General features: G+C 37.6%; 2 protein-coding genes and 1 long non-coding RNA gene across 3 annotated transcripts; all 3 read left to right on the forward strand.

Annotated features, from left to right (window-relative positions):
• The first annotated feature begins 967 nt into the window (after positions 1–967).
• Positions 968–1,454, forward strand: LOC113120947 (uncharacterized). Its single transcript, XR_003294660.1, has 3 exons — positions 968–1,054; positions 1,162–1,212; positions 1,396–1,454. It is a non-coding gene; the product is annotated as an uncharacterized LOC113120947 (long non-coding RNA).
• Positions 1,455–1,541: 87 nt separating this feature from the next.
• On the forward strand, positions 1,542–5,702 carry LOC113120945 (monofunctional C1-tetrahydrofolate synthase, mitochondrial-like; the record flags this gene model as incomplete). Its single annotated transcript, XM_026291102.1, has 7 exons — positions 1,542–1,653; positions 1,998–2,098; positions 3,671–3,807; positions 3,959–4,070; positions 4,454–4,536; positions 5,348–5,445; positions 5,570–5,702. Coding segments are annotated over exons 3-7 (474 nt in total), but the record flags the coding sequence as incomplete, so codon positions are not given.
• Positions 5,703–6,922: 1,220 nt separating this feature from the next.
• LOC113037929 (monofunctional C1-tetrahydrofolate synthase, mitochondrial-like) lies at positions 6,923–12,291 on the forward strand (the record flags this gene model as incomplete). The annotated part of the gene is made up of 7 exons (XM_026195245.1): positions 6,923–7,082; positions 7,801–7,847; positions 8,312–8,419; positions 8,610–8,684; positions 10,129–10,231; positions 12,040–12,115; positions 12,258–12,291. Coding segments are annotated over 7 exons (603 nt in total), but the record flags the coding sequence as incomplete, so codon positions are not given.
• Positions 12,292–12,783: the final 492 nt, after the last annotated feature.

A 12,783-nucleotide genomic window follows, 5' to 3' on the forward strand; every position in this document is an offset into this window, starting at 1 on the left:
TTGTAAAGAAAGAGAAAATAAGGTTACGAAAAGAGTTGCCCAATGCCATCCGAGACATTCGTTTCTCAGACTTGTATTGTAATAATTATTTAGACTCTTCTTCCAAACTGTGTGGAACTTGTGTATCATTGCCCAATCAAACCCTACAAGTGACCTCTGTGTGTCACTTTTATGTCTGAGAGTCAAAGGTCAGGTATCTGCTACAGAGGGTTAAAATAATCAGTAAAGATGCCTTCTCAGCCAGTCTTACAAAAGATGCGTACAGTGATGCAATAGACTCCACGATAACCCAAGATTATTTTATCTGCTGTTAGTCAAAATGTGCTGGCCAACCTGCTTAAAATAATTATAATCAGCTGAGCGAATAAGTTTGATTACAGTTTATTTATTTGGCCTCATTTATTTAGTTTTCTGTCATAGTTAAAAACAGGAAACCAGCCTATTCGTCATGATTTGTGGCAGATATGCCAGTATAAAGGTTTTAAACCTCATCTGGGCAGGCACAGGGAGAACTTGTGTTTAAGTGTTTAGAGATGTTGAAGATCTACTTGGCTGTGGATGTATAAAAAACATTACATTTTTGGTCATATTAGAAACCATTGCGTTAATATAAATGATACGTGTTTCAGTCTAAAACTTGCAGCTAATGCTCTGCTTTAATCTGAGGTTCAAAGTCTGTGTTTCAGAGACTAAAAACAAAAAAGCAGACAAGAACAGGCAATATGATGGAGTGCTCTTTAATGCGTGGTCAAAATAGATTTTTGCATTTCTTGTTGTTTAAAATGCGTATCTGCTTAATAAGTAAAAATTTTTTATAAAATACAGATAATGTTGTACTAATTGTATTGAATGTTTCTTGTGATCATTCAATGAAAAGTTTTGTTCTCTTAGTGGAAGTCAATGAACATGCATAGTATCACTCTGTGTGCTTAAAGTTAAATGTGCACTCTGTATCCATCTCATTTACAGTGACATTGTTCAGAGGAGCAGAGAGGAGCTCAAAGCTGTCAGAGAAGCCAACCCAGTCCTCAAACCTACATTGGCTATCATACAGGTGTGTCTTTTTGTTTAGATAAAGAGTTGAAGAGCACTTGTCTGTATCCGTTGCTTTGTGAATGAATCTCAAGACACTAAAAGCTGGTTTGCTTTTTCTTATGATAGGCTGGTGAAGATGAGGGTTTGCTGGAGGTGAATAAGAAGATGGCTGGAAAGGTATAACTGTTTGCCTTCCCTTTTGTCCAACATGCAATAAATAAATGGGTGCAAGTAACAAAAATCTTTACATTATACTTTACAGTACATTTTAGTAGATGTTTTGCTGTTGATATGATGAATGGGAATGCAAATGAATAGCTTATACAGTGTTATATACCCACTGATTTTGTATCCACACAGATCGGATTGAACGTTATGCAGATTTGTCTTCCACACCAATGCACAGAGGAAGAGGTCAGTGATGCTGCAAATTCTGAAGAGCAAATTAGAGTAGCTTTTTTGATTAAACAAAACTATCCTCTTCATTCTGCAGGTGATTGAGAAAATCTTGAGATTAAATGAGGATTCTCGTGTTCATGGCATTTTTTTGCACCTTCCTCAGTCCTTCCTCTCCAAAAATGTCTGTAATGCCATCAAGCCACAGAAAGATGTGGATGGGTAAGCCACAGTTTTATATATTTTTTTTATATTTATATTTTATACTCATATGTGTAACCAAAAATAACTTTTTGGCATAAGTGCCAATGGAGGTTGATTTGAGAAATTTCTAGCTATGAATATTTCCCATCTGCAATGATATTGTATGGTATGTATAAAACAAAAACAAAATGATTCTTATGACAGGGAAGTTATTGAGAAACTATTGATTGTAGGATAATTTTAGATGTATTATAGATACATGTACTTTATTTAATTGATTAAAGTACAACAAGAAGTGTAATTTTGGTGTAGAAACTGAATGTTTTCCACACAAGGTCACTTAGGCCTGTATGTGTTTGCAGGGTCTCTGATCTTAATGTTGGCCGTGTGGTGTTGGGGGATCAGAGAGACGGCTTTGCTTCACCTGTAGCTGGAGCTGTGCTGGAGATGCTTGCCAGGCACGGTGTGTATCTGTTTGTTTATGCATTTAGGCATATGTTATTACATTTGCATTCAAAAATGTTTCATAAACACTGCTAATTCTACTGCATGGAGTACTAAACAAAAATCCATATTTATATGGGCCATTCTACAGAACTGGTGCAAACTTCTGTCCCACAACCAAAAAAAAAACGCATTTCAAAAGCATTTAAGGATTCAAATCTTAGGTGTTTTTTAAGATCCTTCTATTTTCTATTGAAACCCACAATAATATTTAAAATATTAGTAAGCTTATATAAAATCATAATTTATTGGGTACTTTCAGCTGGGAGGTGGCTGTCCCACAGCCATTGAGCTAGGTTCAAAAGTATCTAAAACTGTCAATACCAAAATAGTCACTACCGAAACATGTCATTGTTTCGGTAGTGACAAAAGGGAACACACAATCTTCATATTTGGGAGAAATAAACAAAATTTTAGTACAGCTATGCAATATTTTTTTTGTTGGTATTTTAGCATGTCTTAATATGAGAGTTAAAATGCTGTAATGTGATACCAAAGCATTACTGTCACTATTGAAAATGGGCCGTCACTAAACATGGGATGTTTTGTCAAAAATAAAGTATACTGAATTATCAGTCAACATGGTGATAGTTTTTGGTTCAGTGAATATTCAAACTGACCTTGAAATCAGTATGATCAACTTTTTGCCTTTTTCAAAGAAAAATTGGATTAAAAATAAAAAAATCTCATAAATTACACTTGAAATATTATTAAACATTTTATTATTGATTTACCTCAGTTTTTTTTTTTTTTTTTTAATAAAATAGCCAAAAATATTTATTTACAATCTAGATGTAAGCAGAATCTTAATAGTTTCTACTTAAATGATAATTACTGTTTCGGTAGTGACAAATTTGGGGAGATCTTAAATATTCCAAAACTTTATGAAAATACAATATACTAGAAATATGTACTTTGGGTATTATACAATTTGCATACATACAAGATGTTTCCAACCAATTCTGTAGAATGGCCCATATATCAATATATCAAAAATATCGTCAAAAGATGTATGCATACTAACTTTCAAAAGTATATGAGGTCTGTAATTATTATTATTTTTTTAATAAATGTATTTCATTTATTTATAAATATTATTACAATATAAAATAGCTGTTTTTTATTTAATATTTTAAAATATAATTTATTATTGTCAAGAAAAGCTGAATTTTCAGCAGCATTTACGAAATTCAGTGTCACGCATTCCTTCAGATGTCATTCTTATATGCTGATTTGGTGTTCAAGAAACATTTATTTCTGTAAATGTTGAGAACAGCTGTTCTGCTTAATATATATATATTTAGTGACATTAAATATCTTTGCTGTGATCAAACTAATGTGTGCTTGCTGAATAAGTGTTAATTTTTGTCCAAAAATATCTTACTGACCTCAGATTTTAGAATGCTTTTTTTTTTTTTTTTTTTTTTTTTTACTTTTTTTTTATTGTAGCATAATGTAATGTTGAGTTTATGGTGAATTGATTAGAGCCAGTTTAAATATACAATAACTTTTTTTTGTAACACTCCTTTAGATGCCCCATTGATTGGTAAGATGGCAGTGCTGGTGGGTGTTGAGTGACCCTTGAAGGCAACTCTTCAATTTTTGTTGCAAAACAATGGCATGATGGTGCAGACCTGCCTGTGGAGCTCAAAACACCTGCAAAAACAGGTAAATGATAATTGAGAGAGATTTATTTTTCAGGTCAGTTTTTATGTGTAGTTTCCTATTTTCAGCAGCAGGGGGCAATGCTGCTTTAAAGAGGGACTTCTGGATAACTCATTAGAGGCATACACAATTTTTCTTTCTTTCTTTCTTTCAGATCATGGATTCGGATGTGGTGATCTTGTCAGAGACTGACCACAAGGGCCTCCCACCCACTTGGTTAAGATCCGGGGTGGCAGTCATCAACCTCAGCTTAGCCTCAATGGAAGGTACATTTCTTTAAAGTAAAAATATTAAGTATGGCAACAATATAACATTTGGTTTTTTACTTTGATATACAGAAAAAAAATAGATCCCTTCTTTACTTGAGAAGTTCCACTTGAGAATCAAGGAAACAATTATAATTGTTGTACCATCCATGTGAAAGACAAGCATGTGACTCCTCTGAAACCGATTAAGTCTGGCATGCAGTTTTCTTCACCTTTCATTACCTGCCATCTACAGGAGACCTTAATGGATATAGAGGCCCATGCTATTTCCTCCATAACCCACAAATTCCATTAGTGTGGGAACATAATAAGACACCACTAATTGTATTTCCTTCGATGCTCAGTCCGAGCCAACTTTTCATACTTATGATCTTCTGTCCTAGAACACCCTGACAGTTGGGAGCCCGGGGCTGAAGCGGAGTCTGGTGCAGGAGTTGGGCCTCTAAGTGCTGCGCTAAGAATGCAGGTGAGAGGCCTGTTGATGTTACTTCTTAGTATTAAAATCTTTAATATAGAAGTTATTCTATCAGTTTAATATAAAAATTTAAGAACCTGTGATTTACCAATTTAAAGATTAAATTATTTGACAGTTGCTATAACTATTATTTGTTAGGGTAAAAAAAAGTATAGTAAACATTTGGGAAGACGATCACCAAGGCTGCAATCATTTGATCAAAAATAAATACTGTCTAATAAATGTAGTCAGCATTATTGCTAAATATTATTACAATTTGAAATAATTGTTTTCTATTTAAATATTAAATGTAATTTATTCCTGGCATGGCAAAGCTGTTTTTTCAGCAGCCATAAGACCAGTGTCACATGATCCTTCAGAAATCATTCTGATAAACCAAACTGATCATTTATTGCCTGATGTCCCCTTTTTAAAGCTGCTTTACATCAGAATTAAGTTTTATTTGCATCACTGAAAAAATAATTTGGTTTGAATTTGATGCTCAAGAAACTGTTTTTATTATCATTGTTGAAAGCAGTTATACTGCTTAATTTTTTTGTGCAGACAGGATTTCAGGATTCCTCAGTACACAGAAAGTTAAAAAGAACTGCTTTTATATGATATTGAAATCTTTTGTAGCATCATAAAAGTCTTTGTCACTTGTGATCAATTCACTGTTTTGAATGGTAGAGTTATACCAAATCACAGTAGTTATTGCTAGTTTGGTTTTTGGGGAATATATTTATGCACATTATTATGCAATGAATGAAGTTGTCATATTGAAGTGTTCACTGAGATGTTTGTGGCTGTTGTGATCTGTCAGCATGTAGTGAGGAGCAGCAGGAGGTGGATACAAGAACAGCAGTACCAGCCGTGGAGGCTCCGCCCACTAAAACTCCACCCACTCTTACCTGTGCCTAGGTACGAACAGCCTTGCTTTTTAGTTTCTGCGGAATATACATCACGCAGACCTTTGCTTGTTCATTTGTGCACAGGACTAATTGGTCTCTCAATCGTTCTTTTTGCATGTTTCTGTACCCCTCAGTGATATAGAGATCTCCAGGGCACAGACTCCCAAACCCATATCCCAGCTGGCTCAGGAGATTGGGCTGCTTCCAGAGGAGCTGGAGGTCTACGGAAACACCAAAGCCAAAGTCCATTTGTCCCTCCTCAACCCCCTCCAATATAATAATAATTTAATAATAATTTGTTACATTTATATAGCGCTTTTCTAGACACTCAAAGCGCTTTACATTGTCAGGGGGTATCTCCTCATCCACCACCAGTGTGCAGCATCCACCTGGATGATGCGACGGCAGCCATATTGCGCCAGAACGCCCACCACACACCAGCTTACTGATGGAGAGGAGACAGAGTGATGAAGCCAATCAGCAGATATGGGGATTGTTAGGAGGCCATGATGGTCAGAGGCCAATGGGCGAATTGAGCCAGGATGCCGAGGTCACACCTCTACTCTTTTCGAAAGACATCCTGGGATTTTTAATGACCACATAGAGTCAGGACCTCGGTTTAACGTCTCATCCGAAGGACGGTGCTTGTTGACAGTATAGTGTCCCCATCACTACACTGGGGCGCTAGGACCCACACAGACCACAGGGTGAGCACCCCCTGCTGGCCTCACTAGCACCTCTTCCAGCAGCAACCTAGTTTTCTCAGGAGGTCTCCCATCCAGGTACTGACCAGGCTCAGCCCTGCTTAGCTTCAGTGGGAAACCGGTCTTGGGCTCCAGGTCAGCCGAATGGCAAATTTTGAGACATCAGTTAATAGCAGATAGATTGATGACAGTCATTGTTGCATTGAAATAACCTAAATAAGAGAAATAGGTTAAAAGCAAGCATGTAAGGAGAACTTCAGCCCAGTGTTTGCGTGTTTTCACGCTCACGTCCGTGTACACGTTTGTACTCTAAATTCCTAGAGAGAGTGATTGGTGGGCCCAGGGATCTTATCTACTGCTGGCTCTTGAACCCACCAGGAGCCTCCCTTTCATCTGTGTGTGTGAAGCGTGGCTCGGTCAGCTCCAAATAGGGGCCCAGGGTCTCTTTCATGTGTGTGGGGAATGCGCAGAGCCCTGGCTTTATCAGCAGCCCCTTCCCTCTCCTTAACTCCTTCTTTATGTCCCGCTCTTTGTTCTGCCTACAGACACAGTGAAGCAGCACTGCCCTCCCCACCCAGCCTACTCAATTACTGTCAGCCACTGGCATGCCTTTACTGCGCTGCCAAAAGAGCTGAGAGAGAGGCAGGATGCTGATGGGGAGAGGGTTTGCCAGCAGCCTAATGTAGTGAGATCAGAGGGAAAGTGAAAAGAGAAAGGCAGAAGGATGAATAGGTGTATAGTCACAACCCTCTCGCTTAAATGTGGGAAAGCATGTGTTGATAATGTTTTCGGCCTTTGTTTTTCAGTATAACACCCACTCCTCTGGGTGAGGGGAAGAGTACAGTGACCATAGGTCTTGTCCAGGCCCTCTGCACTCATCTTAAGCTCAACTCTTTTGCTTGCCTGCGACAGCCTTCCCAGGGTCCAACGTTTGGTGTCAAAGGTGTGTTTTTGTGAGTTTGCTTGATATTGTAGTATATAGAAAACAATAAGTAAAGTAACAACATGTCAAAGTATCACAGATGTACTTCCTGAAGGTAGCTCCAAAATGTAGGAATTATAATTATACAACTTTGTAAGATCTAAACACTTATTTTAAGGCACTGTAACTTGTCCTTTGTGTAGTAGGCAATCCCAAAATGCCCTGCAATGAGTTCAGAAAAACAAATAAATCTAGGTGGAAAAGTAGAGAAATGTATTTTATCAATATCGAAAAAATTAAATTAAATGCAGTTAATTATTTAAATTAAATGTAATTAGAATTTATTGTAAATATACAAATAAAAATATATGTTGTGTTTATATATATATATATATATATATATATATATATATATATATATATATATATATATATATATATATATATATATATATATATATATATATATAGTAATTTTAAAATCAATTCATAATGTAATTTTATTATAATTGCAATTTATTTATATATGTATTTATTTATATAAATGCAGATTTTTATATCTATTTATATGTAGAGTTTCAGATCAGTCACAAATGTTTTATAATACTTAGGATACTGTCCATTTAGGCAGTTGACTAGATGTTGGATCAAGCTCATGTCTGGCTTTATCAGACGTATTGTCTTGTGTTTTCATTGCTGTGTGTTTGTCAGCCCTCTTCATTATTTCGTCTCCCTGCAGGAGGAGCGGCGGGTGGGGGATATGCGCAGGTCATTCCTATGGAGGAGGTGAGTGACTACAGACATCCTGTCTCTCGCTATCACAAAGCCCTTTCCCTAGTGTGCCACAACTGATGACAGCCCTTAAAAAAACACACTCAGCCACTGAGACCAAGTAAAATAAAGCACAATATCCAAAACTCCAAGACCACTAGTGAAAATACTTTGGTTTTGTGAATTTTCTAATTGATTTTTTTCATTACCAATACATATCAGTATATCATTTTGTTTTTAATTCGAATGGAAAAATAACCTTATTCAGAATTTGTCTTTATATGATACTTCCAAGTAACAGCAAATAATAATTAGACTTTCTATTTTCTAGTTTTCTATTATGTTTTTAATGCCATATTGCTGTTATCTCAGACTTTTGGACATCTACACTGAACATGTATGTGTGAGAGCAGATAATGTCTTTATCAGAAGCTACAGATAACAGCTTACTCACTCTCACTTGATTTTTTTCCATTCAGTTTAATCTCCACCTCACAGGAGACATCCACGCTATAACCGCAGCCAATAATCTAGTGGCGGCAGCTATCGATGCCCGCATTCTCCATGAAGCTACTCAATCAGACAAGGTAAACAACTCCAATCATAATCTTTTGATTTCACACAGAGCAGTCTCCCTGCGATTTAATATTATGATTCATCAATAGTTAGCGTGTCATTAAATAGTATTCTTCCTGATTTTATACTTCTTATATACTTGCATATATCACTTCCTAATGCTTTAAGTGTTCAGCTCTAAGTTGTTTTTGTGTCTTGTAGGCCCTGTACAGAAGACTAGTGCCGTCTGTTAATGGCATGAGATGTTTCTCTCCTATACAAATGACTCGCCTACAAGTGAGTGGACAAACACCTTTTTAACTTTCATTGCTTGTTAATACCATCATCATTTGACACAAAAGTTATTAGGGCAGTGGTTCTCAGCAAACTACCAAGGGGGCTTCAGGATGACTTAAAGGGTTAGTTCGCCCAAAAATGAAAATTATGTCATTAATAACTCACCCTTATGCTGTTCCAAACATGTAAGGCCTCCTTTTATCTTCGGAACACAGTTTAAGATATTTTAGATTTAGTCCGAGAGCTCTCAGTCCCTCCATTGAAGCTGTGTGTACGGTATACTGTCCGTGTCCAGAAAGGTAAGATAAACATCATCAAAGTAGTCCATGTGACATCAGAGGGTCCGTTGGAATTTTTTGAAGCATCGAAAATACATTTTGGTCCAAAAATGGCAAAAACGACGACTTTATTCAGCATTGTCTTCTCTTCCGTGTCTATTGTGAGAGAGGGTTCAAAACAAAGCAGTCTGGACATCCGGTTCGTGAACGAATCATTCAGTTCACCAAATCGAACTGAATCGTTTTAAACGGTTCGCATCTCTAATACGCATTAATCCACAAATGACTTAAGCTGTTCACTTTTTTAATGTGGCTGACACTCCCTCTGAGTCAAAACAAACCAATATCCCGGAGTAATGCATGCACTCAAAAAGTACACTGACTGAACTGCTATGCTTTATTCATCCCCGTTTTTTCAATGAAGAGCTAAGGCTGTAATGTTCTTTGAAAGCCAAATTTTAAATGTGTGATTTTTAGACCTGGAAAAGTATTTTGGTGCCCAATTTATAGGAAGCCAAACAACATAATTTTCCTCATATTTAAGACTTATCCAGTAAATGGGATCCCTGAAGAACATTCACCTCTTAAAATATCTGAAAATAAAAAATAAAAAAATCTCACATTGTGGACAGCAGGGAGGTAATAAATGCTGAGAAGATCTGCACTAGGATGTGTAGTAATTTGGAAGCAGTACATCACATAACCAACAGGGGTCCTCATACAGCTACTGTGAAATTTAGCAAGTCTTTGTTAAAGGCTGTAATTCACTTCACGAGTTTCACTCTTTTTGTTTGACAACAAGTCAAGTGTTGTGTTATGTTGGCTGTGACACAGACAAGCTGAGAGACTCCTCTAAACACAAACTGTTTATCTTCGCTCAGGGACAGACTGGGTTGACTTGAATTTTGGAAAGGCAAAGCTGGTAAATAAAAGCGACAGCCAGTGATTCAGAGAGAAATCTAATTAAAAAGATAGTCTGAAAGGTTTTTATGACTGTAAATATTTGCAATTTGGGAAAATTCTCCTAAATTCTTCTGAGTCAAGGCCAAAACTAACCGCAGTAATGGAAATGTTTTGATAGTAGGTTTGTTTCATATGAACCAACAGCTTTTTCATCATAATAATCCGTGCACTTGTGTCTTTCTCTTCATCACCTATGTTTTCAGCGTCTTGGAATAAACAAATCTGACCCCAGTGACCTCACACCAGAAGAGGTCAGGGCATTTGTCCGTCTTGACCTTGACCCTGAGAAGGTCACATGGCAGAGAGGTAGGAGCTCGAGCAGTGTAGATTGCTTTACTGTTCTGCATGTGCAGAGGTAGACAAGTTCGGTCCTAGAGAGCCGCAGTCCTGCAGAGTTCAGCTTCAACCCTAATCAAACACACCTGAACAAGCTCTTCAATGTCTTCAGGATTGCTACGGCTACAGGCAGGTGAGGGGTTTTTCCAGGGTTGGAGCTGAACTTTGCAGGACTGCGGCTCTCTAGGACCAAACTTGCCTACCCCTGTGCATGTGGTACATGCTTACAAGAATCCCTCAGTGCCTGATGAGTAACAGAAAGAGATTAAGAGATTGTGGTACAGGATATGTGATGCATAAGACAGTGAGCTGAAGCATGCAGGATGGTGACACACTGGAATGCTATTGCCACATTTGACTCTTCTGTTTGAATCTGCTAATGGGAAAGCACCATAAACTAGCCATGTCATTACATCTGAGAGCAATTTTGGCGAACTAGTCCCTCTTGAACCCATGCAATAATGAGTCTACTCTTCGCACCTGGAAGGCATGCCAAATGTAGACCTTCTGCTTTTGGTTATGGCGCAGTGCCGTCTGATAGCTGCGATCACTGGAGGATGAGATTCAGCTGGATTGGGGTGTTTCCCGTTTTACTCTTGGCCGCCTGGGAACATCTGTTGAAGATAGTGCTTCAGTGACTGATGGGATATTTACTCTGTCGGTTCAAAAGTGCACGCACAGATGAGGGGCCTGGAAGATTAAGAACAGTTTTACATCTCTGTCCTGCTGCGAATGCGAATCTGTGTGTGTCTGAGAAGGTCTGACTATCTGTACTACTTTCTCAAAGTGACGTTCATTAATGTAATGTTTAAACCATTAACGTTTCCCATGGTTTATTGTGGGAAGATATCATTGTGAATGATATCCTGAGATCCTTGTTTATTAATCACTCTTCAGATGAAACGTTTTGGCTGTGCTGTATGTTGTGTTGTATTTCATGTACACTGTGTTCTCACAGACGGCTGAATTGAAACAGATACACAAGTGGAATACGAGAGACAGCCACAAAGCAGACTAAACCACTGTTGTATTGTTTAAAATTAGGCTTAAAGTAATTGTTCTGTCTTTTCTATGCGAGAATACCAGAGGGTTGAATTATTTCCCTTCAAACGTCCTGGCCCTTAGGGAGTTGTTTAGGGAGTGTTTGTGTCTCAAATACTGCACCCTCCTACATTCAGCCAGGCTGCAAGAAAGAAAAAACACAAATGCAAAAAGTGTTTGAGGAATGCATACTTATTTCAAGGTTATGGTTTTGCCTGGCGTCCATCCCTCTGGGTCTCTTTAGGTCATTGGTTTTTGGGATTCATTAGATTGCCTCATACATCTCCTCAGCGGTGACTGCAAAATCTGTTCCGCTTGTAGCACTTAGCATCCAGCTGAGTTCCCTCATGATGTGATTCTCTCCAGCCATTGTCTTCAAACACAACTCTGTTACACTTGGAGCCAGCCAATGTGATGTTATCTCAACCTCACGAAAAAAATTAAATAAATTGCTTCTTGAAATGTTTCTATTGCAATACAATAGAATCACCCAGAAATAAGAATTGTCATTTTGTCAACCTATATGACACAAATGTAAAACAGTTTTTTAATGCTATTAAACAGTTTATTCATTGAGAAGCTTTGTTCTTCATACTTCACTCTCATTCCTCCATATGAATTATTAATAGTTCACCCATCAGGTTGACTACTTATATGGTGCTTTTACAGTATTCCCTTTATGGCTTGAAAGCTATGCTTCCTATTAATTGTAGATCCTGTTTTCCTCTTTCAAATAGTTGTTGATACCAATGACCGATTTCTGCGTAAGATCACTGTTGGCCAGGCTAACAAAGAAAAAGCCACGCTCGCCAGGTACGTGCTTCAAACTTCTGATTCAATTAGCCAACATTTAAATGTGATGTGTAGAATTTTGGCACTTATTTATCTTTTGTTCTCCATACCTCTCTCACTTTTATTTATATTTCCTTTAACTGGAATCTGTTAAGTCTTTCAGTATGTCAGCACCCGTCAGAATTAATGACTGTTAAACCAAATCAAGCAGATAATAGTGTGCACCTCAATGGGAAACAGTCTAAGTAAAAGCAAATGTTTCATAAAGGTGTTACTGTAGCAAAGACCCTCTGAGCTGGTCACTCATGTGCTTACATTTGTCTCCCTCCCTATGTGCCAAAAGCACTGAAATGTGCACTACAGCCTTGCACTTTTATTTTCGAGCAACATACAGTATAATATGTATGTGTATTTTGGAAAGACAATAGAAGCAAGTGTGTGTTTTTGAAATTTAAAAAAGCACTGAAGCATGTTTCCTCAGGCTTTGCAAACATTGACTGAGGGTAGATCATCTCAGCAATTAGGGTGCTGTAAATGCGGTTAAATGGCAAGTAATGATGACACAAGTGGTGTGTATTAAGCGGCCCATCTCTCCTGATAGGGCATCTGGCCACCACTCCTCTGCTCCCAGCTGTTTTATTTGGGGGAGTATTTATTAGCTGAGAGTTAAACCAGGACAGCTCGTTTTT

This window comes from Carassius auratus, chromosome 20 (assembly GCF_003368295.1).
Source record: "Carassius auratus strain Wakin chromosome 20, ASM336829v1, whole genome shotgun sequence".
Lineage (NCBI taxonomy): Eukaryota > Metazoa > Chordata > Actinopteri > Cypriniformes > Cyprinidae > Carassius > Carassius auratus.